We start from the raw sequence: 22732 nt of genomic DNA, 5'->3' as shown, positions 1-22732 counted from the left end.
ATCCCTTCAGGTGAGCAAAGTCAAGGCCAAAGTCTGATTGGTTTACCACTTAAAGGACACTAGAGCTCTGTCAGCCTGACTTCCTGTCAAACAGGAAGTAGAGAGATAGATATGGTTTCCTTCAGTCACAAAGATTCTTCATGGAATAAAATGAAACCACAGGAGGCTGGTGGCACCTTAATTGGGGAGGAAGGGCTCGTGGTAATGGCTGAAGCTGAATTAGTGGAATGGTATCAATGACATCAAACACAGATCTTAGGTAGGTTTCAGGTGTTTGGCCCAGAATGGTTTGGGTTGGGACTTGAGCAAGGTAAGCTGATCCTAGATCTGCCCCTATGGATGACTTCTACCCAGGGCATAGTTTGGCAGACCTGTCACTTTAAAGATGGGGAACCACATTTAGTTTTCCACTTTGTTTGCCATCGTCATTGTAATCCCCTTCAAAAGAATAAAGTAATAAAGGCAGTTATCCTCACCCTAAGAAAGACTAACAACTTGTCTATTTATTACCTGCTGTTTAGCTAAAACACACAACTCTGTGGAAAAGAACAAAAAGCAACAGGTTCTTGAGGCTGATGGAGCCATTCTTCAGTCACCAGCAGGGGGCTCCACTATGGCTCCAGTGACAGTGCAATACCCCAGTGGAACAGACCAGAGAGGCGGAGACAGAGAGCACATGGAGCAGTGAGCAGCATCTACAACACCAGTGTCCTGGTGACATCAGCCTCTCAGATCAGGTGAGGTGTGTCCCAAATCTCCAATCACTGTGTGCCTCTCCTAGTCACAAGCCATCTGTGTAACACACAGTTACCTCGACAGTCATAGCTGGGAACGGATTTCTTCAGGACACACCCAATTCCTTCTGATATTTTAATATCTGTCTCTTTTTTGTAAAGTAGTATTCACGTTCACGCAAAAAGAGAGCAAGAGAGTGAGGAAAGGATAGACAGAAAGAGAGAGAGAGCGATCAGAGTGACAGAGCCCTTAGACAGAAACCCTGAGAGGAGCGGCTCTGGTCAACTCTGATGATGTCACTGCTGGTTGCTAGGCGGCAGAAGGCTCCTGGGCAGTCAGTTTTAGGTGCGTCTGCGAGCACCCCGGGGCCGGGGGCCAGGATTGATGTGGCCCCCTGCCTCATGTCAGCCTGCTGTCCTCTTTATGTGGATCTACAGAGAGACACAGAGGAATACACAGCTCTCCTTATACAGGATAACATTCCACTGGGTAGAACAATAGATACATTATATAAAATATTAAAGGACAGATGATGGCGTATGATTGGCTGACCTCGCTGAGGATGGCCCAGACAGCCGAGTCTTTGACGACAGAGAGACGCAGCGCCACCACCGGGTTGAAGGCGGCGTCTACAACCCCCTCCGCCACACCCTTCGCAAACTGACCTAGAGAGAGAGACAGAGAGAGAGAGAGACAGAGAGAGAGAGAGACAGAGGAGAGAGAGAGAGAGACAGAGACAGAGACAGAGAGAGAGAGAGAGAGAGAGAGACAGAGAGAGCGAGACAGAGAGAGCGAGACAGAGAGTGAGAGACAGAGAGAGAGAGAGAGAGAGAGACATAGAGAGAGAGAGAGACAGAGAGAGAGAGAGACAGAGAGAGACAGAGACAGAGAGAGAGACAGAGAGAGAGACAGAGAGAGACAGAGAGAGCGAGACAGAGAGAGAGCGAGACAGAGAGAGAGAGAGACAGAGAGAGAGAGAGACAGAGAGAGAGAGAGAGACAGAGAGAGAGAGAGATAGACAGAGAGAGAGAGAGAGAGAGAGAGACAGAGAGAGACAGAGAGAGACAGAGAGAGAGAGACAGTTGTTATTTATTTATTATTATTTACTACCATTTTTTATTATTATTTGTTATTCTTTATTATTTTATTACAATGTATATTGTATACATTGTTGCTTTGGCAATATTGACGCAATGTTTTTCATGCCAATAAAGCAGCTTGAATTGAATTGAATTGAGAGACAGAGAGAGAGAGAGAGAGAGAGAGAGAGAGAGAGAGAGAGAGAGAGAGAGAGAGAGAGAGAGAGAGAGAGCGGCTGTGATTGAGGACCTTTGACAGGCAGTTTGTACATTGTGTATCAGTCTGTGGCAGGAACAATGAGAGTGGGTAATCTGATCAGGCTGTGTGTGTGTTCTAAGTAAACGGGATATGAGGGTTGGTCCAGGTACACTCACCAATTCTGTAGAAGCGGTCATCAGTTCGCTTGTACTTCTCTTTGGACTTTGGTCCAGTTTCCTTCAGAAACAGACACGTTGTAGTTATATTGGTAATGTTATGCATACACTAGGTAGATAGACAGCCTTGTTAACACTAACATACATTATAATAAACACTACAGGAGGTTGGTGGGACCTTAATTGGCGAGGACGTGCTCGTGGTAATGGCTGGAGTGGAATCAGTGGAATTATAGAAAACACATCCAACATGGTTTCTATGTGTTTGATGCCATTCCATTTGCTTCGTTCCAGCCATTTTTATGAGCCATCCACCCCTCAGCAGCCTCCACTGATTCACACAGTGCTTATCTCCCGCCTCCGGTAGTGATATTGATTGGCGCAGGCTGTGCTCATGATCCTGTCAATAACCAATCAATAACTGACAGACACATTTTTGAGTGATGATGGATCAATAAACCAATCAGAAACAAGTGCCTTGACTCTATTGACGCATCATTACACACTGTGTCGTCCGAATGTTGTCTTTGCGTTGTCTGAATGTTGTCTTTGCGTTGTCTGAATGTTGTCTTTGCGTTGTCTGAATGTTGTCTTTGCGTTGTCTGAATGTTGTCTTTGCATTGTCTGAATGTTGTCTTTGCGTTGTCTGAATGTTGTCGTCTTACCGAGAAGGGCAGTATATCTACAGTGGTGTTCTCTATCCTGTCCCCAGGGTGTTCCTGGTTCCCACTGCGGAACAGGAACCTGCCAATCACACAACACCATTAATGCATTCACGTCCCATGTCACACTCATGAATATGCAAACTCACACCTTGTGCTGTGCTTTCTGTAACGACACATCTGACATGTCTAAACCAAGCCTGTGGTAGCAGTGGTGCTCACACTCTCACACACACACACAACCCTTCACACAGCCATCCACAGCTGATAATGAAATGTCACACATCAGTACATTGGTACCCCGGCTGGCAAAATTGTGCAAATCAAGCCCAGACACAAACACGAGAGATCACTGGCTGTGAAAGACCGAAACACTACACAAGAAACAGAAACACTACACAAGAAACAGAAACACTACACATGAAACAGAAACACTACACAAGAAACAGAAACACTACAAATTAAACAGAAACACTACACATGAAACAGAAACACTACAAATTAAACAGAAACACTACAAATGAAACAGAAACACTACAAATGAAACAGAAACACTACAAATTAAACAGAAACACTACAAATTAAACAGAAACACTACACATGAAACAGAAACACTACAAATTAAACAGAAACACTACACATGAAACAGAAACACTACAAATTAAACAGAAACACTACACATGAAACAGAAACACTACAAATTAAACAGAAACACTACACATGAAACAGAAACACTACAAATTAAACAGAAACACTACAAATTAAACAGAAACACTACACATGAAACAGAAACACTACAAATTAAACAGAAACACTACAAATGAAACAGAAACACTACAAATGAAACAGAAACACTACAAATTAAACAGAAACACTACACATGAAACAGAAACACTACAAATTAAACAGAAACACTACACATGAAACAGAAACACTACAAATTAAACAGAAACACTACACATGAAACAGAAACACTACAAATTAAACAGAAACACTACAAATTAAACAGAAACACTACACAAGAAACAGAAACACTACACATGAAACAGAAACACTACAAATGAAACAGAAACACTACACATGAAACAGAAACACTACACATGAAACAGAAACACTACAAATTAAACAGAAACACTACACATGAAACAGAAACACTACAAATGAAACAGAAACACTACACATGAAACAGAAACACTACACATGAAACAGAAACACTACAAATTAAACAGAAACACTACACATGAAACAGAAACATTACAAATGAAACAGAAACACTACAAATTAAACAGAAACACTACACATGAAACAGAAACACTACAAATTAAACAGAAACACTACACATGAAACAGAAACACTACAAATTAAACAGAAACACTACACATGAAACAGAAACACTACAAATTAAACAGAAACACTACAAATTAAACAGAAACACTACACAAGAAACAGAAACACTACACATGAAACAGAAACACTACAAATGAAACAGAAACACTACACATGAAACAGAAACACTACACATGAAACAGAAACACTACACTTGAAACAGAAACACTACAAATGAAACAGAAACACTACAAATGAAACAGAAACACTACACATGAAACAGAAACACTACACATGAAACAGAAACACTACACATGAAACAGAAACACTACACATTAAACCAGAAACACTACAAATTAAACAAACACTACACATGAAACAGAAACACTACACATGAAACAGAAACACTACACATGAAACAGAAACACTACAAATTAAACAGAAACACTACAAATTAAACAGAAACACTAAAAATTAAACAGAAACACTACACATGAAACAGAAACACTACACATGAAACAGAAACACTACAAATTAAACAGAAACACTACACATGAAACAGAAACACTACACATGAAACAGAAACACTACAAATGAAACAGAAACGCTACACATGAAACATAAACACTACACATGAAACAGAAACACTACACATGAAACAGAAACACTACAAATGAAACAGAAACACTACACATGAAACAGAAACACTACACATGAAACAGAAACACTACACATGAAACAGAAACACTACACAGAAACACTACACATGAAACAGAAACACTACACATGAAACAGAAACACTACAAATGAAACAGAAACACTACAAATGAAACAGAAACACTACACATGAAACAGAAACACTACACATGAAACAGAAACACTACACATGAACCAGAAACACTACACATGAAACAGAAACACTACACATGAAACAGAAACACTACACATGAAACAGAAACACTACACATCAAACAGAAACACTACACATGAAACAGAAACACTACACATGAAACAGAAAAACTACACATTAAAACAGAAACACTACAAGTTAAACAAACACTACACATGAAACAGAAACACTACACATGAAACAGAAACACTACACATGAAACAGAAACACTACAAATTAAACAGAAACACTACAAATTAAACAGAAACACTACACATCAAACAGAAACACTACAAATTAAACAGAAACACTCTCAGTCAATCACTCTGAAGCTCCCTGACTTCTCTAACACCTCTATAGCCTATTTCTACTCATCCATTCGATCCACGTCTCCTTGCTCCACCCCATCTCTTAGTGCTTTCTTTCTCCTTCCAACCCTTTCCGCTCTTTCTTTCTGTGAATCACCCTCTCTCTAGCCCCCCCTCTCTCGCTCTCTGCAGGGAGAGGGAGGGTGTCCTGGGAGTTCTTCTTTTAGAACTCTCATTAGCACACACAGCGCCCCAGAGAGACAGGCTCGCTTAAGCTTGTGGAAGAGGAAGATTGTGTGTATGGCACGACCTCCCTCAGAAATGCACACACACAGCTCCATCTCCCTCCTCACCTCTCTATGCTGACAGGCTTGTCAAACTTGAAGAGGACGTAGTCTCCAGCAGTAGGGTTGATGGCCCAGAAGAAGTCTTCTCCCAAGTAGGTCTTCTCCAACGTGTGACCCTGGTACACCTGCACAGCACAGCGTGGTCAGCTAAATGCATTCAAAACATCTCAGTATACTTCACAAATCACAAACTTTTTTTATGCATTCAAAACATTCAATACATTAATATCGTACTACCTTACATATTGAAATAAAAAGCCAGTTGTGAAACAGGCTTTAAAACAATATATTTATATATATATATATATATATATATATATATATATATATATATATATTCAATATATATTTTTCAACTCAAAAGAAGCCCAAGCCAGAAAGGTGTTTATGAGGGTGATTTATAGGTGATGTACCTTGAGAGACGTGGACACCTCAGCAGGCGGGTTCACGTGGATCTTATGGAGCAGGGGCTTCAGGAAGTCCTTATCCTAAACAGGAAGTCAAAAGGACAGGAAGAGGAAGTGAGACAGCAGCAGAGATGACAGGAAGTGGTCATACCAGGGGGAAGTGAGCTTGGTCTAGTATGATGGCCGGACGTTGGTGGGTTGAGGAGAAATTTGGGTAGATGGGGGTGGTGTTTGGGGGTACTTAAGACATATCAGGTGCGCCGAATACAACATTTACATTTACATTTTAGTCATTTAGCAGACGCTCTTATCCAGAGCGACTTACAGGAGCAATTAGGGTTAAGTGCCTTGCTCAAGGGCACATCGACAGATTTTTCACCTAGTCGGCTTGGGGATTAGAACCAGCGACCTTTCGGTTACTGGCACAACGCTCTTAACCACTAAGCTACCTGCCTCCCCAACAACAGGTGTAGACCTTACAGTGAAATGCTTATTTACAAACCCTTAACCAATAATGCAGTTTTAAGAAAAATAAGTGTTAAGTAAAAAATAGATAAGTAAAAAATAGAAAATAAATATGGTGCAGGACATATGCTAAAAGGCTGATGCAGACAGAGTGATCTAGGGTGAGAGGGAGGGTGCGAGAGGGTGAAAGGTTTGGGACCCACAGTGAGTTTCTGGATCTTTCCGGCCAGAGAGGAGTGCAGCCCCACATGTTGAAAGAGAGAGGGCCTGAACCGCACACGCAGACTGGACTTCTGCCTCTCACAGTGCTTCTGCAGGCAGAAATGGTAGATGGAGAGAGAGAGAGTGAGATAGTCAATAAAAGTTGACGACACCCCCTCCCCACACACAGTGTGTACGTACCGCGTCTTTCTCCGGATTACACACTTTGACCCAGAGGATGTGGTCCAGTAGCCAATCAATGGGCTTCTCCTTATAGAACATGAGGATGAACTCTACTATCAGGTTGAGATCTGGAGCCTGGAACATCTTACCTGAGAGAGGGAGGGAGACAGAGGAGAGAGGGGAGAGAGACAGAGGAGAGAGAGAGAGGGAGGGAGACAGAGGACAGAGAGGGAAGGAGGCAGAGAGAGGGAGGGAGAGAGGAGAGAGAGGGAGGGAGACAGAGGAGAGAGAGAGAGGGAGAGAGACAGAGGAGAGAGAGGGAGACAGAGGAGATGGAGGGAGGGAGGGAGGGAGATAGAGGAGAGAGAGGGAGGGAGGGAGATAGAGGAGAGAGAGGGAGGGAGGGAGACAGAGGAGAGAGAGGGAGGGAGGGAGGGAGGGAGACAGAGGAGAGAGGGGAGGGAGACAGAGGAGAGAGGGGGAGGGAGACAGAGGAGAGAGGAGGAGGGAGACAGAGGAGAGATGGGGAGAGAGGGAGACAGAGGACAGAGAGGGAGAGAGGGAGACAGAGGAGAGAGAGGGATGGAGAGAGGAGAGAGAGGGATGGAGAGAGGAGAGAGAGAGGGAGAGAGACAGAGGAGAGAGAGAGGGAGACAGAGGAGAGAGTGAGGGAGGGAGACAGAGGAGAGAGAGGGAGGGAGGGAGACAGAGGAGAGGGGGAGGGAGACAGAGGAGAGAGGGGGAGGGAGACAGAGGACAGAGAGGGAGAGAGAGGGAGGGAGGGAGATAGAGGAGAGAGAGGGAGGGAGAGAGACAGAGGAGAGAGAGAGGGAGTCAAAGGAAAGAGAGGGAGGGAGACAGAGGAGAGAGAGGGAGGGAGGGAGACAGAGGAGAGAGGGAGGGAGGGAGACAGAGGAGAGAGAGGGAGGGAGGGAGACAGAGGAGAGAGAGGGAGGGAGGGAGACAGAGGAGAGTGGGGAGGGAGACAGAGGAGAGAGGGGGAGGGAGACAGAGGACAGAGAGGGAGAGAGGGAGACAGAAGAGAGAGAGGGAGGGAGGGAGACAGAGGAGTGAGAGGGATGGAGAGAGGAGAGAGAGGGAGCGAGACAGAGGAGAGAAAGAGGGAGACAGAGGAGAGAGATAGAGGAGAGAGAGGGAGGGAGGGAGACAGAGGAGAGAGAGGGAGGGAGGGAGACAGAGGACAGAGGGGGAGGGAGACAGAGGAGTAAGAGGGAGGGAGACAGAGGAGAGAGAGAGAGGGAGGGAGACAGAGGAGAGTGGGGAGGGAGACAGAGGAGAGAGAGGGAGGGAGACAGAGGAGAGAGAGGGAGGGAGATAGAGGAGAGAGAGGGAGGGAGGGAGATAGAGGAGAGAGAGGGAGGGAGGGAGACAGGAGAGAGGGGGAGGGAGACAGAGGAGAGAGGGGGAGGGAGACAGAGGAGAGAGGAGGAGGGAGACAGAGGAGAGAGGAGGAGAGAGGGAGACAGAGGACAGAGAGGGAGAGATGGAGAGAGGAGAGAGAGGGATGGAGAGAGGAGAGAGAGGGAGAGAGACAGAGGAGAGAGAGACAGAGGAGAGAGAGAGGGAGACAGAGGAGAGAGAGGGAGGGAGGGAGATAGAGGAGAGAGAGGGAGGGAGACATAGGAGACAGAGGAGAAAGAGGGAGGGAGACATAGGAGACAGAGGAGAGAGGGGGAGGGAGACAGAGGAGAGAGAGGGAGGGAGACAGAGGAGAGAGAGAGAGGGAGGGAGACAGAGGACAGAGAGGGAAGGAGACAGAGGAGAGAGAGGGAGGCAGACAGAGGAGAGAGAGAGGGAGACAGAGGAGAGAGAGGGAGGGAGGGAGGGAGGGAGGGAGGGAGGGAGGGAGGGAGGGAGGGAGGGAGGAGGGAGAGGAGAGAGGGAGGGAGGGAGACAGAGGAGAGGGAGACGGAGGAGAGAGAGGGAGGGAGGGAGGGAGGGAGGGAGGGAGGGAGGGAGGGAGGGAGGGAGGGAGGGAGATAGAGGAGAGAGGGAGGGAGGGAGACAGAGGAGAGAGAGAGAGGGAGTCAAAGGAAAGAGAGGGAGGGAGTCAGAGGAGAGAGAGTAAGGGAGGGAGACAGAGGAGAGAGGGAGGGAGGGAGACAGAGGAGAGAGAGGGAGGGAGGGAGACAGAGGAGAGTGGGGAGGGAGACAGAGGAGAGAGGGGGAGGGAGACAGAGGACAGAGAGGGAGAGAGGGAGACAGAGGAGAGAGAGGGAGGGAGGGAGACAGAGGAGTGAGAGGGATAGAGAGAGGAGAGAGAGGGAGCGAGACAGAGGAGAGAAAGAGGGAGACAGAGGAGAGAGAGGGAGGGAGGGAGATAGAGGAGAGAGAGGGAGGGAGGGAGACAGAGGAGACAGAGGAGAGAGAGGGAGGGAGGGAGACAGAGGAGAGAGGGGGAGGGAGACAGAGGAGAGAGGGGGAGGGAGACAGAGGAGTAAGAGGGAGGGAGACAGAGGAGAGAGAGAGAGGGAGGGAGACAGAGGAGAGAGAGGGAAGGAGACAGAGGAGAGAGAGGGAGGGAGAGAGAGGGAGGGAGACAGAGGAGAGAGAGAGGGAGACAGAGGAGAGAGAGGGAGGGAGGGAGGGAGATAGAGGAGAGAGAGGGAGGGAGGGAGACAGAGGAGAGAGAGGGAGGGAGGGAGGGAGGGAGACAGAGGAGAGAGGGGGAGGGAGGGAGGAGCAAGAGGAGAGAGGGGGAGGGAGACAGAGGAGAGAGGGGGAGGGAGACAGAGGAGAGAGGGGGAGAGAGGGAGACAGATGACAGAGAGGGAGAGAGGGAGACAGAAGAGAGAGGGAGGGAGAGAGTAGAGAGAGGGATGGAGAGGAGAGAGAGAGGGAGAGAGACAGAGGAGAGAGAGAGAGACAGAGGAGAGAGAGGGAGGGAGGGAGATAGAGGAGAGCGAGGGAGGGAGGGAGACAGAGGAGACAGAGGAGAGAGAGGGAATGAGGGAGGGAGACAGAGGAGAGAGGGGGAGGGAGACAGAGGAGTAAGAGGGAGGGAGACAGAGGAGAGAGAGGGAGGGAGAGAGGGGGAGACAGAGGAGAGAGAGGGACGGAGTCAGAGGAGAGAGAGGGCCGGAGTCAGAGGAGAGAGAGGGAGGGAGACAGAGGGAGAGAGGGAGTGAGACAGAGGAGAGAGGGGGAGGGAGACAGATGAGAGAGAGGGAGGGAGACAGAGGAGAGAGAGGGAGGGAGACATAGGAGAAGGGGGAGGGAGACAGAGGAGAGAGAGGGAGGGAGAGGAGAGAGAGGGATGGATGGAGAAAGATGAGAGAGGGAGACAGAGGAGAGAGAGGGAGGGAGACAGAGGAGAGAGAGGGAGAGAGACAGAGGAGAGAGAGAGAGTGAGTCCAAGGAAAGAGAGGGAGGGAGACAGAGGAGAGAGAGGGAGGGAGGGAGACAGAGGTAGAGAGAGGGAGGGAGACAGAGGAGAGAGAGGGAGGGAGACAGAGGAGAGAGAGGGAGGGAGACAGAGGAGAGAGGGGGAGGGAGACAGAGGAGAGAGAGGGAGAGAGAGGGATGGTGACAGAGGAGAGAGAGGGAGGGAGACAGAGGGAGAGAGGGAGGGAGACAGAGGAGAGAGAGGGAGGGAGACAGAGGAGAGAGAGAGGGAGAGAGACAGAGAGAGAGAGAGGGAGTCAAAGGAAAGAGAGGGAGGGAGACAGAGGAGAGAGAGGGAGGGAGGGAGTCAGAGGAGAGAGAGGGAGGGAGGGAGACAGAGGAGAGGGGTGAGGGAGGGAGACAGAGGAGAGAGGGGGAGGGAGAAAGAGGAGAGAGGGGGAGGGAGACAGAGGAGTGAGAGGGAGGGAGACAGTGGCGAGAGAGGGAGGGAGACAGAGGGGAGAGAGGGAGGGAGAGAGGGGGAGACAGAGGAGAGAGAGGGATGGAGACAGAGGAGAGAGAGGGAGAGAGACAGAGGAGAGAGCGGGAGGGGGACAGGAGAGGTCGATGGGGAGAGAGAGGGAGGGGGAAAGAGGAGGGAGTGAAACAGGGAGGGGGAGGTTGGGGATCGATAGCGAGGGGAAGGATGTGAAGGAGAGTGGAAGGAGAGACAGAGAGAGAGAGAGAGAGAGAGAGAGAGAGAGAGAGAGAGGGAAAGCATAGAAGGAGTATGTTAAGTGGGCTGGCAACTCAAACCTTCATTTTTTTACACTCTCTAAAAGCCTCCTGATGTTTGCTGACTTTCCTTCATTTTAGCTGACAGTCAGTGCTCGCTGATAACCCTCTAGAGTCTAAGGGTCTGGGGCTGGATTTCTACTAAGATAACGTATGGAATTGTTTTAATATGGTCATACCAAGGATGATTTAGCTATTTGATTTTGAATTATTTGATGAAACATTTGATTTGGCCTTACTGCTATTAGCCCATAGAAACACACTGAATAACATATTCATATATGGCAAAACAGATAGTGAAAAAATTAGTAAAAAATGAAACAAAAAGGAAGTATGTTTTGAAGTGTCTGCCCTATATCTGAGAGATATACGAAAGCTCAGGATTTTTTTTAAATGAATTTGTTACCCATATTTAAAGGTGCAATATGCAGAAATCGCTCCACCGTTTCCTGGTTGCTCAAATTCTAGTAGTTTGCCTAATTTCAGTTTATGTGACAAAACAAGCAGTCATTGTGTAGATAATCATTGTACCATATAAACCACTGTGAAATATATTTTCCATAACCAAAAATATTGTATTTTCAGCTGTTTGAAGCTGGTGTACAAAAATGAAAGTAAAAGACACAAATAGCACTTCTTAGACTTGAGAATGAGAATACAGATCTATAACTCACATTTCTGTGTGAATTTGGTTGGGTCGCCCAAAAAGTTACATATTGCAGCTTTAAACCCTTTTTGGGGGCTTTAACCCCTGTTATGACACTAAAGTACTTCCATTAATTTTTTTAACTGGTACCGGGTTACCTTCAGATGAGTTTTGTGAGGCTTGTGGGCGTCGTAGGGCAAAACAACGTGTTCGTGAGAGTTTTTGCTTTCGATGGTGAGTTTTTGCTTTTTATTAGTTTGTAGCCCAAACTGTTCGGACACTACAGATGTTTTCGTGATAAGACCGATTTTAGGGATGCCTCCTGGTCTGACAGACACTGTAGCTCTGCCACCTTCCACCGTATATGCGGAAGGCCGACATCGGCACATGCAGTGGATTGAGACACAGCCCTAAAAAAGGGTTGCTAAACGTTCAGACTGTGTGTGTGTGTGCATGTGCATGCGTGTTACCGATGAAGCCAAGCTGGGAGAACTCGAGGATCATCCAGTCTTCGGAGGAGAGCTGCAGGGCAAAGTTCTTCATGGTGGCAAAGTAGTTGGGCTTGGCCACAATGTCATCCTCCAACTGAGGTGAGGGAGGGGGGGAGAAAGAGTGGATTGACTGGTGAGGTGAGAGGCTTGCAGGGGTCCAGCTGACAAACATGACACCACACAAGTCTTTCTCACTGAGCTAAGCTTGTTCGTAGCGGCTACAGTAACACTGGGTGTATATACAATACATATAATCATATATATAAGGTATATGGTTGTCTACATTCTACAGGCACTGTATGATGTCTATGGCCTACAACAGTAAAGTCAACTACACAATGTTAATGACAGCATTCAGTACCTCTGCTCTGCCCTCCCCTGGAGACAACGTGAACACAGAATGGAACATTAAAACATCAACCATAACACAAAGAAAGAAAGAAAGAAAGAAAGAAAGAAAGAAAGAAAGAAAAAAAGAAAGAAAGAACAGATGGGGTTAATAGAAGACTAGATGAGATCCAATGTGGTAGCTCATTATATCTAGCTATGCTTTTGATCTATGGGAGGGAGGGAGGGAGGGAGCAGCAGCTGGTATGATATAAAAGACAGAACAACCTGTACAGTATCACAGTAGCTCTGATCTTCACAAGGAGGAGAAAATACTGCCCAACTCTGATAAAAGAGCATGCAACTCCATCTCTCTCTCCGTCCTGCTCTTCTCACCCACACCCACACCCACACACACACACAATTGCAAATGGCCTTGTTTGATGTAAAGAACATGCCCAAATTGGGCACGCCGTGTTCCAAACTGTCGAGTCATCACTGTTTCCGTGGTAACGAATCCTCTGATGCTGAAGTGTGTGTGTGTGTTGGTACTAAGTGTACTACAGCTCTGCCCCAGACACATACTGCTCCTGCCGGGCACATTCTAACATGTTGCCATGGGAATGCAGTTTTAGTAGGGCTAGGGGCAGAATGTGTGTGAGTGTTCCAAGGACGTACATACCTGGACATAGTAGACTCCTTTGCTCACAGCATACATCATGAGGAAGGAATAGTCCAGATTCTGCTTGGTCCGCCATCTACAACACACACACACAATTATGAATAATTTCCTCATACCCTGTTGCTAAATGACTGATGCATTGTGGCTGGAGGGAGCAGGTGAACACATCACTGCCTGACAGCAGGTGTTGGGGCCAGCGCACGCACACGGCAGGTGGGCTGTAGGTACAGGCAATTTCTGCTATAAGTGGCTCTAATGAGCTCTGTTTACCATCCACTCAGAGGCGTGCGCACACACACACACACACACACACACAGTTGTGTTCATCTTTCCAGCAGCAGGGAGTCCAGGCAGCTTCTCATTAATATTCAATGAGCCCCCCTGAAAAAGAATAGTGCTTACAAAGGGCAACACACAACAAGCACACATCAGACTGAGTTCAAACACTGTTAGAGAAAGAAAGAACATGTGAGGGGCAGTTGGAAGATATTGCTGAAAAACAGAATAAAAAAAAAAAGGGTTGTGGCCGTGTTCCACAAACACAACAAATCACCCATGTAGCTGCGACCCATACATCCACCCACAATACTAGATACTGTATGCCTCTCTAAGTCTAAGTTCAGGAAAGGCAAGTGTTTTTGTTGGGGGGGGTGGGGGGGGGTTGGATGTGGGGGTGAGGGGTGAGGAGGGGGTACGAGGGGGGTGCTGTGGGATTATTTAAGATACTCTTTGAAGAGGTAGGGTTTCAGATGTTTTCGGAAGATGGGCAGGGACTCTGCTGTCCTAGCTTCAGGGGGAAGCTGGTTCCACCATTGGGGTTCCAGAACAGAGAAGAGCTTGGACTGGGCTGAGCAGGAGCTGGGAGGGCCAAGACACCAGAGGTGGCAGAACAGAGTACTCGGGTTGGGGTGTAGGGTTTGATCAGAGCCTTAAGGTTCCTCTTGCTGGTCCATAGGCAAGTACCATGGTCTTGTAGTGGATGTGAGCCTCGACTGGAAGCCAGTGGAGTGTGCAGAGGAGCGGGGTTATATGGGAGAACTTGGGAAGGTTGAAAACCAGGCGGGCTGCAGCGTTCTGGATAAGTTGCAGGGGTTTGATGGCACAAGCGGGGAGCCCAGCCAACAGCAAGTTGCAGTAGTCCAGACGGGAGATGACAAGCGCCTGGATTAGGACCTGTACCACTTCCTGTGTGAGGTAGGGTCCTACTCTACGGATGTTGTAGAGCATGAACCTGCAGGAGCGAGTCACTGCTTTGATGTTTGCAGAGAACAAGTGACCCTGGACGTGTTGTCCAGGGTCATGGCAAGGTTATTTGTACTCTGGGAGGGGGACACTGTGGAGTTGTCAACCGTGATGGAGAGGTCTTGGAGCGGGCAGGCCTTCCCCGGTAGGAAGAGCAGCTCCGTCTTGTCGAGGTTGAGCTTGAGGTGGTGGGCCGTCATCCAAGCGGTGATATCTGCCAGGCATGCAGAGATGGGTGTCGTCACCTTGGTGTCAGATGGGGGAAAGGAGAAAACCGAGCCTTGGGGGACACCAGTAGTGAGAGTACGTCGAAACTTAGTCAGATGAAGAGAGAGCAGCTGGAGTAGCAGTGTTCTCTGGGGTGATCCATATCTCCGTCAGCGCCAAAAAGTCAAGGGACTGAAGGGCAGCATAGGCTGAGATGAACTGGGTGTTCTTGACTGCAGATCGGCAGTTCCAAATGCTGCCGGAGACCAGAAATTCCACATGGGTTGTGCATGCAGGGTACACTAAATTAGAATGCTTGCAGCCAAGGGGTGGGGAGCGTCTGTAAAGCCTACAGGGAGAGGAGCCTACAGGGAGAGGAGCCTACAGGGAGAGGAGCCTACAGGGAGAGGAGCCAACAGGGAGAGGAGCCAACAGGGAGAGGAGCCTACAGGGAGAGGAGCCAACAGGGAGAGGAGCCAACAGGGAGAGGAGCCTACAGGGAGAGGAGCCAACAGGGAGAGGAGCCAACAGGGAGAGGAGCCTACAGGGAGAGGAGCCTACAGGGAGAGGAGCCTACAGGGAGAGGAGCCTACAGGGAGAGGAGCCAACAGGGAGAGGAGCCTACAGGGGGACGAGCCTACAGGGAGAGGAGCCAACAGGGAGAGGAGCCTACAGGGGGACGAGCCTACAGGGAGAGGAGCCAACAGGGAGAGGAGCCTACAGGGGGACGAGCCTACAGGGAGAGGAGCCAACAGGGAGAGGAGCCTACAGGGAGAAGAGCCAACAGGGAGAGGAGCCTACAGGGAGAGGAGCCAACAGGGAGAGGAGCCTACAGAGAGAAGAGCCAACAGGGAGAGGAGCCAACAGGGAGAGGAGCCAACAGGGAGAGGAGCCTACAGGGAGAGGAGCCAACAGGGAGAGGAGCCTACAGGGAGAGGAGCCTACAGGGAGAAGAGCCAACAGGGAGAGGAGCCAACAGGGAGAGGAGCCTACAGGGAGAGGAGCCAACAGGGAGAGGAGCCAACAGGGAGAGGAGCCTACAGGGAGAAGAGCCAACAGGGAGAGGAGCCTACAGGGAGAGGAGCCAACAGGGAGAGGAGCCAACAGGGAGAGGAGCCAACAGGGAGAGGAGGCTACAGGGAGAGGAGCCTACAGGGAGAAGAGCCTACAGGGAAAGGAGTGAACAGGTATAGAAAACACACATAGTTGACAAAGTTACAAAAGAGCAAAATGAGCATCCTAAAACAACTAGGTAAAATACTGAAGTGAGAAGGGGTGCCTTCCTCTCCTTCCTTCCTCCAACAACTCCGCAGAACAGTCTTAGTTTTGGCGACGAGACCGCCGCTTACACGGTTGCTGCTGAGAAAAACTGAAGTACTAACACTCATTTCTATTTGCCTAGCAGAGGTGAAGAGCACACCTCCCGGTACTAAATGCTGATTGCATAGGAGAGGAGAAACCCCTCCCCCTCCGATACAGCCACTGATTACCAAAATAACATTCACAAATTGCCCTGCCCCTTAATCCTGGGTGATGTGTCAACAATCCTCTGCAAGTTATGAGCAGTCAGCAGTTCACACACCAAGTAGGCTAGCGGGAAGACAGGCAGCACTTAAAGTAGATGGCCCTAGCTAGCAAAAAGACAGTACTAGACAACAACAGATAAAGACAACAATTATACGTATCACTCCTGGACATATCAGGAGTCCTCTAGCTTTAGAATGAAGCACACTGAGTATGCACACACACACACACACACACACACACACACACACACGCTGTCAGATGTGAGGTCTTGTTGGATGAACACTGATTTCTCACGGGAGACAGAGGGACAGAGTGAGGGAGTGGGAGGGAGGAAGAGACTGTCTCTGTGCCTGAGGGAGAGAAAGACAGAGAGGCAGGGGGAGAGAAAGACAGAGAAACAGAGAGACAGAGGGAGAGAAAGACAGAGAAACAGAGGGAGAGAAAGACAGAGAGGCAGGGGGAGAGAAAGACAGAGAAACAGAGAGACAGAGGGAGAGAAAGACAGAGAAACAGAGGGAGAGAAAGACAGAGAGGCAGGGGGAGAGAAAGACAGAGAAACAGAGAGACAGAGGGAGAGAAAGACAGAGAAACAGAGGGAGAGAAAGACAGAGAGGCAGGGGGAGAGAAAGACAGAGAAACAGAGAGACAGAGGGAGAGAAAGACAGAGAAACAGAGGGAGAGAAAGACAGAGAGACAGAGGGAGAGAAAGACAGAGAAACAGAGAGACAGAGGGAGAGAAAGACAGAGAAAACAGAGAGACAGAGGGAGAGAAAGACAGAGAAAACAGAGAGGCAGAGGGAGAGAAAGACAGAGAAAACAGAGAGACAGAGGGAGAGAAAGCCAGAGAAAACAGAGAGACAGCTTTAGAGAGAGAAGAAAATATTAAAGCGATAAGCCATTTAGAAGACAGAGGGAGAGAGAGAAGGGATGATATGGCATCATGGATCAGATAGAAGGAGGGGTGAGCAGAGGAAAGAGGGGGAGAAAAAAGAGCGAAAAGAAGGATGCGGAGGAGGAAAGGGAAGAGAGAGAAGAAGAAGAGAAAGGAAAAGAGAGAAGAAGAGAGTAAGAAAGAAATCTATAATTATAGAGCGAGAGTAGTGTTGTCACGGTACCAGAATTCTGACTTCCATACCGATACCAGGTTTAGTATTACAATACTCTAAACCATCACGATACTCGATACCAAAACGATACCATGGCAAAAAAAGAAGGCATAGTAGCCAAAGTCACAGAATGGCACTTGATCCTGACAGATAAACCCAGCCACCGCTCTGTTCAATCGTTGGGCATCTTCTGAGTTCAATATCATTACATTTGATATGTTTTAAATAAAATAAAAATCAGATACAGCCATGTATGCATTAATGAATAAATTATACAATCATACAATCAATTCGACTTTGTTTTTACCAATCTAACTACATAACATAATGGTAATCATTTATTTGAATGGTAAATCTCTTGATAAACTGGGTAAATCAAGATGTTGCCTAGGCCTAACCACAGTACAGGTGAATAGAAGTGTGTGCATGAATTGTGGTATTTGAACCATTTTTCATGTTCTACTATCGAAAAAGTACAGAAGTTTAAGAGAAAGAGAGAGATGATCCAACAGCAGTCAATGTAGGAGTGAGGGAGAAAGGGAGGGTGGGAGAGAGAGGGAGGGAGGAGTGCAATCGACCTTGAGCTCACTTTGCGGAATGCCTGTGGAATACTGAGTACCTGGCCCACCCCTCCTTCCTGCTCTTCCCTCTCTCCTCTCCTCTCCCATTCTCTCCGTCCTGTCACTGGCAATGCCCAACGGACGTGGCACATACACAAACAATAACCAGAACAACGTCATTTTCAATGGGGTGTGAGTAGTGGAGCTGGGCTGGAGAGGTGCAAAAGTGGCGGAGTGTTGCCGTTATTTGAACCTTTCCCAATGTTAGTCACCAATTGAAGATTAGAGGCGGAGAAACTTCCTCTGATTGTTTACAGATTCTTACAGGGCTCCAGACTGAACGGGAGCAGGGAGATGACAGGGCTCCACACTGAAAGGGAGCAGGGAGATGACAGGGCTCCACACTGAAAGGGAGCAGGGAGATGACAGGGCTCCACACTGAACGGGAGCAGGGAGATGACAGGGCTCCAGACTGAACGGGAGCAGGGAGATGACAGGGCTCCACACTGAACGGGAGCAGGGAGATGACAGGGCTCCAGACTGAACGGGAGCAGGGAGATGACAGGGCTCCACACTGCGACCATTTAGTTGCATTTTGCGACCCTTTGACTTGGCTGTGAGAGTACAATTTTTTATTGGTCGCACTGGTGCGAGCTGAACATTCTACCTGGTCACTTCAATCAAAACATCCTATTTTGGGGGCAGATAAAACCATGAATTTGTTAAACAGTAAAGTGCATTATCCTCATGATTCCTGTAGTAAAAGTGTCTACCCTGCTGTTGTGCCTGCCTGTCTATGTTGCTGGGGACAGCTGCTATAATGAGCGAGACTCTCACTCTCGTGCCCTTCGTGATAGTATAACATTTCAAACTGAAATGCCACCAACTGAAAAAGTTAGTGGCAGCAGTGCCACCAGGGGGAAATGTAAGTCTGGAGCCCTGTTCAAATGTTGACTGTTTTACTGGGTGTTTCCGCTCACCTGACCCTCTCTCTGGAGTCTCCGAAGGTCTCTTTGAGGTCTTTGAGATCAGGGTAGTAGCTGGCAGGAGGAGAAATCAGCTCCAACAGACCTGAACTGAACTCTGTAGAAAACCTAGGATAGAGACACACACACACACACACACACACACACACACACACACACACACACACACACACACACGAGTTGTCATTCTCCGTCTGTTTTCTCTAAACCGCCAGGGGAATTATCAGACAGGAAACAGTCATCATAAAGACAGGAAGCTGTGTGAGGTTAAGGACAGGAAGTGAGGTCACTCACTCTTTCTCCAGTCCGGTCACCACGCTTTGGACGTATTCCCTGTCCGTCTGCAGAGGCAGAATATAATGTTATTATTTGTATGTCACAGTGTGTGTTTGAATGTTTGTGTGTGTGTATAAATATAAATATGAAAAAGTATTTGCCCCCTTTCTAATTTTCTCTACTTTTGCATATTTGTGATACTGAATGTTATCAGATCTTCAACCAAAACCTAATATTAGATAAAGGGAACATAAGTGAACAAATAACACAACAATTACATATTTATTTCATAAACAAAGTTATGCAACACCCAATTCCCCTGTGTGAAAAAGTAATTGCCCCCCTACACTCAATAACTGGTTGTGCCACCTTTAGCTGCAATGACTCCAACCAAATGCTTCCTGTAGTTGTTGATCAGTCTCTCACGTCGCTGTGGAGGAATTTTGGCCCACTCTTCCATGCAGAAATGCTTTAACTCAGTGACATGTGGGTTTTGAAGCATGAACTGCTCGTTTCAAGTCCTGCCACAACATCTCAATTGGGATTAGATCTGGACTTTGACTAGGCCATTCCAAAACGTCCAATTTGTTGCTTTTTAGCAATTTTCATGTAGACTTGATTGTGTGTTTTGGATCATTGTCTTGCTGCATGACCCAGCTGGCTTCAGCTTCAGCTCACAGACGGATGGTCTGACATTCTCCTTGTAGAATTCTCTGATACAGAGCAGAATTCATGGTTCATTCTATTAAGGCAAGTCATCCAGGTCCTGAGGCAGCAAAGCATCCCCAAACCATCACACCACCACCACCATGCTTGACCTTTGGTATGATGTTCTTACTGTGGAATGCAGTGTTTGGTTTTCGCCAGGCATAATGGGACCCATCTCGTCCAAAAAGTTGACTCAAGTTTGCCAAAAAGCACCTGGATGATCATCAAGACTCTTGGAAGAACGTTCTATGGACAGATGATTCAAAAGTATAACTTTTTGGACGACATGGTTCCAGTAATGCCTGGCGAAAACCAAACTCTGCATTCCACAGTAAGAACATCATACCAAAGGTCAAGCATGGTGGTGGTGGTGTGATGGTTTGGGGATGCTTTGCTGCCTCAGGACCTGGACGACTTGCCTTAATAGAAGGAACCATGAATTCTGCTCTGTATCAGAGAATTCTATAGGAGAATGTCAGACCATCCGTCTGTGAGCTGCAGCTGAAGCCAGCTGGGTCACGCAGCAAGACAATGATCCAAAACACACAATCAAGTCTACATGAAAATTGCTAAAAAGCAACAAATTGGACGTTTTGGAATGGCCTAGTCAAAGTCCAGACCTAATCCCAATTGAGATGTTGTGGCAGGACTTGAAACGAGCAGTTCATGCTTCAAAACCCACATGTCACTGAGTTAAAGCAGTTCTGCATGGAAGAGTGGGCCAAAATTCCTCCACAGCGACGTGAGAGACTGATCAACAACTACAGGAAGCATTTGGTTGGAGTCATTACAGCTAAAGGTGGCACAACCAGTTATTGAGTGTAAGGGGGCAATTACTTTTTCACACAGGGGAATTGGGTGTTGCATAACTTTGTTTATGAAATAAATGAAATAAATATGTAATTGTTGTGTTATTTGTTCACTTATGTTCCCTTTATCTAATATTAGGTTTTAGTTGAAGATCTGATAACATTCAGTATCACAAATATGCAAAAGTAGAGAAAATTTGAAAGGGGGCAAATACTTGTTCATAGCACTATATATATATATATATATATATATGTGCATGAGAGTGTGTGTATGAGAGTGTGTGTATGAGTGTGTCAGGATTTTGGGTGCCCAAAAAATGAAAAGCCGAATAATAGAATTAGCTAAATTGCAAAATAATGCTTTTTTGCCTATTCATTTATGGCAATACCAATCGATAGAAATACATTTGACCGGTCAAGCTTGTCGGTCTATAGGTTCATTTGCATTATTTAGTGGAATTAAATTGGAGCGTGTGTATTTTTGTTAATATATTTATCACACACAGCATACAGATACAGAGCCTAATTTGAGCGGGAAATCTGTCAGACAGCGCAAGAGCTGATGCTACAGCCCTCCAACAGCTTGTTCATCGCTGCTGGTGTGAAACGTGTGCTTTTATAAGCCCAATCATTGCGCAACAATTCTAAATGCAATTGTCTGTTAAAAACTGTTTTGGTGGCCATGACTAAAAGCTACTATTTGTATTTCTCAAAGCTACGATTTGTATTTCTCAACTGGTAATTAAAGCGCTTTCCATTCCCCATTTAAGTGCATAGTCACCGGTAGGCAGGCTTTAGCGCGTCACACACCACTTTGCAACGAGCTGGAGGCAGTATGCATTTTGAAAACATATACTTAATTGTTTGAAACCGGAACATTTTACATTTTAGGACATTTTATGTCACATGAAACCACTCGCATGCGCGGTGCGCTTTTGATGGTGTTTTCCCACTAATTGCATTACGGAACGAACATTCGTGCGTAGCTTACTGCCTTGTGCGAATTGCTGCTTTTATAATTTGAAGAAATAATAGTTTATCAAATAAACGTTCTGATCTGCTGCGTCAGCCTCATTGCTTTTTAACGTTGTTTTAATGTAGCCTAGGCTACTGGTTGGATGAATTTGGGATCTATCGTCCCATAACTGTCCCAGAGTCTGTTTGGAAGAGGCTATTTCATTCTCATACAGAACGACAAGCTGACCAATTGAATAGGTAAACTTTTCTACTATGGGGGATAGTAGATTGACATACACTAGTGATTTTGCTGTTCGTTACTTGTCTTGTTGGCTGAGGAAAAGTAAATGTGGACAGTTATTCTAACATCTTCAAGACGAATTACCATAATCTAAATGTGATTTCTGTCATTCTGAGCACCGTGGGTGACGCCCTAATCAGGTTACGCACCCAATGCATATGGGTCCAGTACATTTCTCAAATGTCCAGTAAATGAAAATGCTGCCAGTCAAATGTCCAGGGCCACATGTTCCTAATGGAAACCCTGGTGTGTGTGTGTTTCCCCCCACCTCTCCTACAAAGACGATGATGACACAGTCAAGTTTCTCCTCAGGTGAGAGCTTGTTGATGAGCGAGTGCAGCGTCTCAGCCAGGTACGACTTCACTTTCCGCTTTACGGTAGGAATACCCATCACCATGGAGACTGGGGGGAGATGAAAGGACCCGGGTAAGAACAGAGTCAGACCATAGAAGTAGAAACACAAAAACACACAGGCTGAGAACAGAACGTGTTAAATATGGTAACTAAGTCGCTTTGTATTTTAAGAAAACAAACATTTTCAATGAATGGAAGGCAGAAGTTTAACTGAGGAAAAGGTAGGAGAGGGAGAGGGATAGAGAGAGAGAAAGAGAGGGAGGGGAGAGAGAGAGAGAGAGACAGGTGGGAGGGAGAAAGAAAGAATGAAAGAAAGAGAGGGAGGGGAGAGAGGAGGGGGAAGGGGAGAGAGAGAGCTAGTGAGAGGGAGGGGAGAGAGGAGGGGGAAGGGGAGAGAGAGAGCTAGTGAGAGGGAGGGAGAGAGAGAGAGCTAGTG

General features: G+C 47.1%; 1 protein-coding gene across 1 annotated transcript; it reads right to left on the bottom strand.

Annotated features, from left to right (window-relative positions):
* Positions 1-1139: 1139 nt before the first annotated feature.
* On the bottom strand, positions 1140-22344 carry LOC311123143 (alpha-1,3-mannosyl-glycoprotein 4-beta-N-acetylglucosaminyltransferase A-like; the record flags this gene model as incomplete). Its single annotated transcript, XM_084197410.1, has 13 exons — positions 1140-1166; positions 1288-1400; positions 2190-2250; positions 2855-2933; positions 5728-5846; positions 6135-6209; positions 6797-6904; positions 6996-7126; positions 12234-12348; positions 13264-13339; positions 18886-18999; positions 19186-19232; positions 22211-22344. Coding segments are annotated over 13 exons (1199 nt in total), but the record flags the coding sequence as incomplete, so codon positions are not given.
* Positions 22345-22732: the final 388 nt, after the last annotated feature.

This window comes from Coregonus lavaretus (genome assembly GCF_964263955.1).
Source record: "Coregonus lavaretus genome assembly, contig: HAP1_SCAFFOLD_4471, whole genome shotgun sequence".
NCBI classification, from domain to species: Eukaryota; Metazoa; Chordata; class Actinopteri; order Salmoniformes; family Salmonidae; genus Coregonus; species Coregonus lavaretus.
This window is presented reverse-complemented; position numbering and strand designations above follow the sequence as displayed.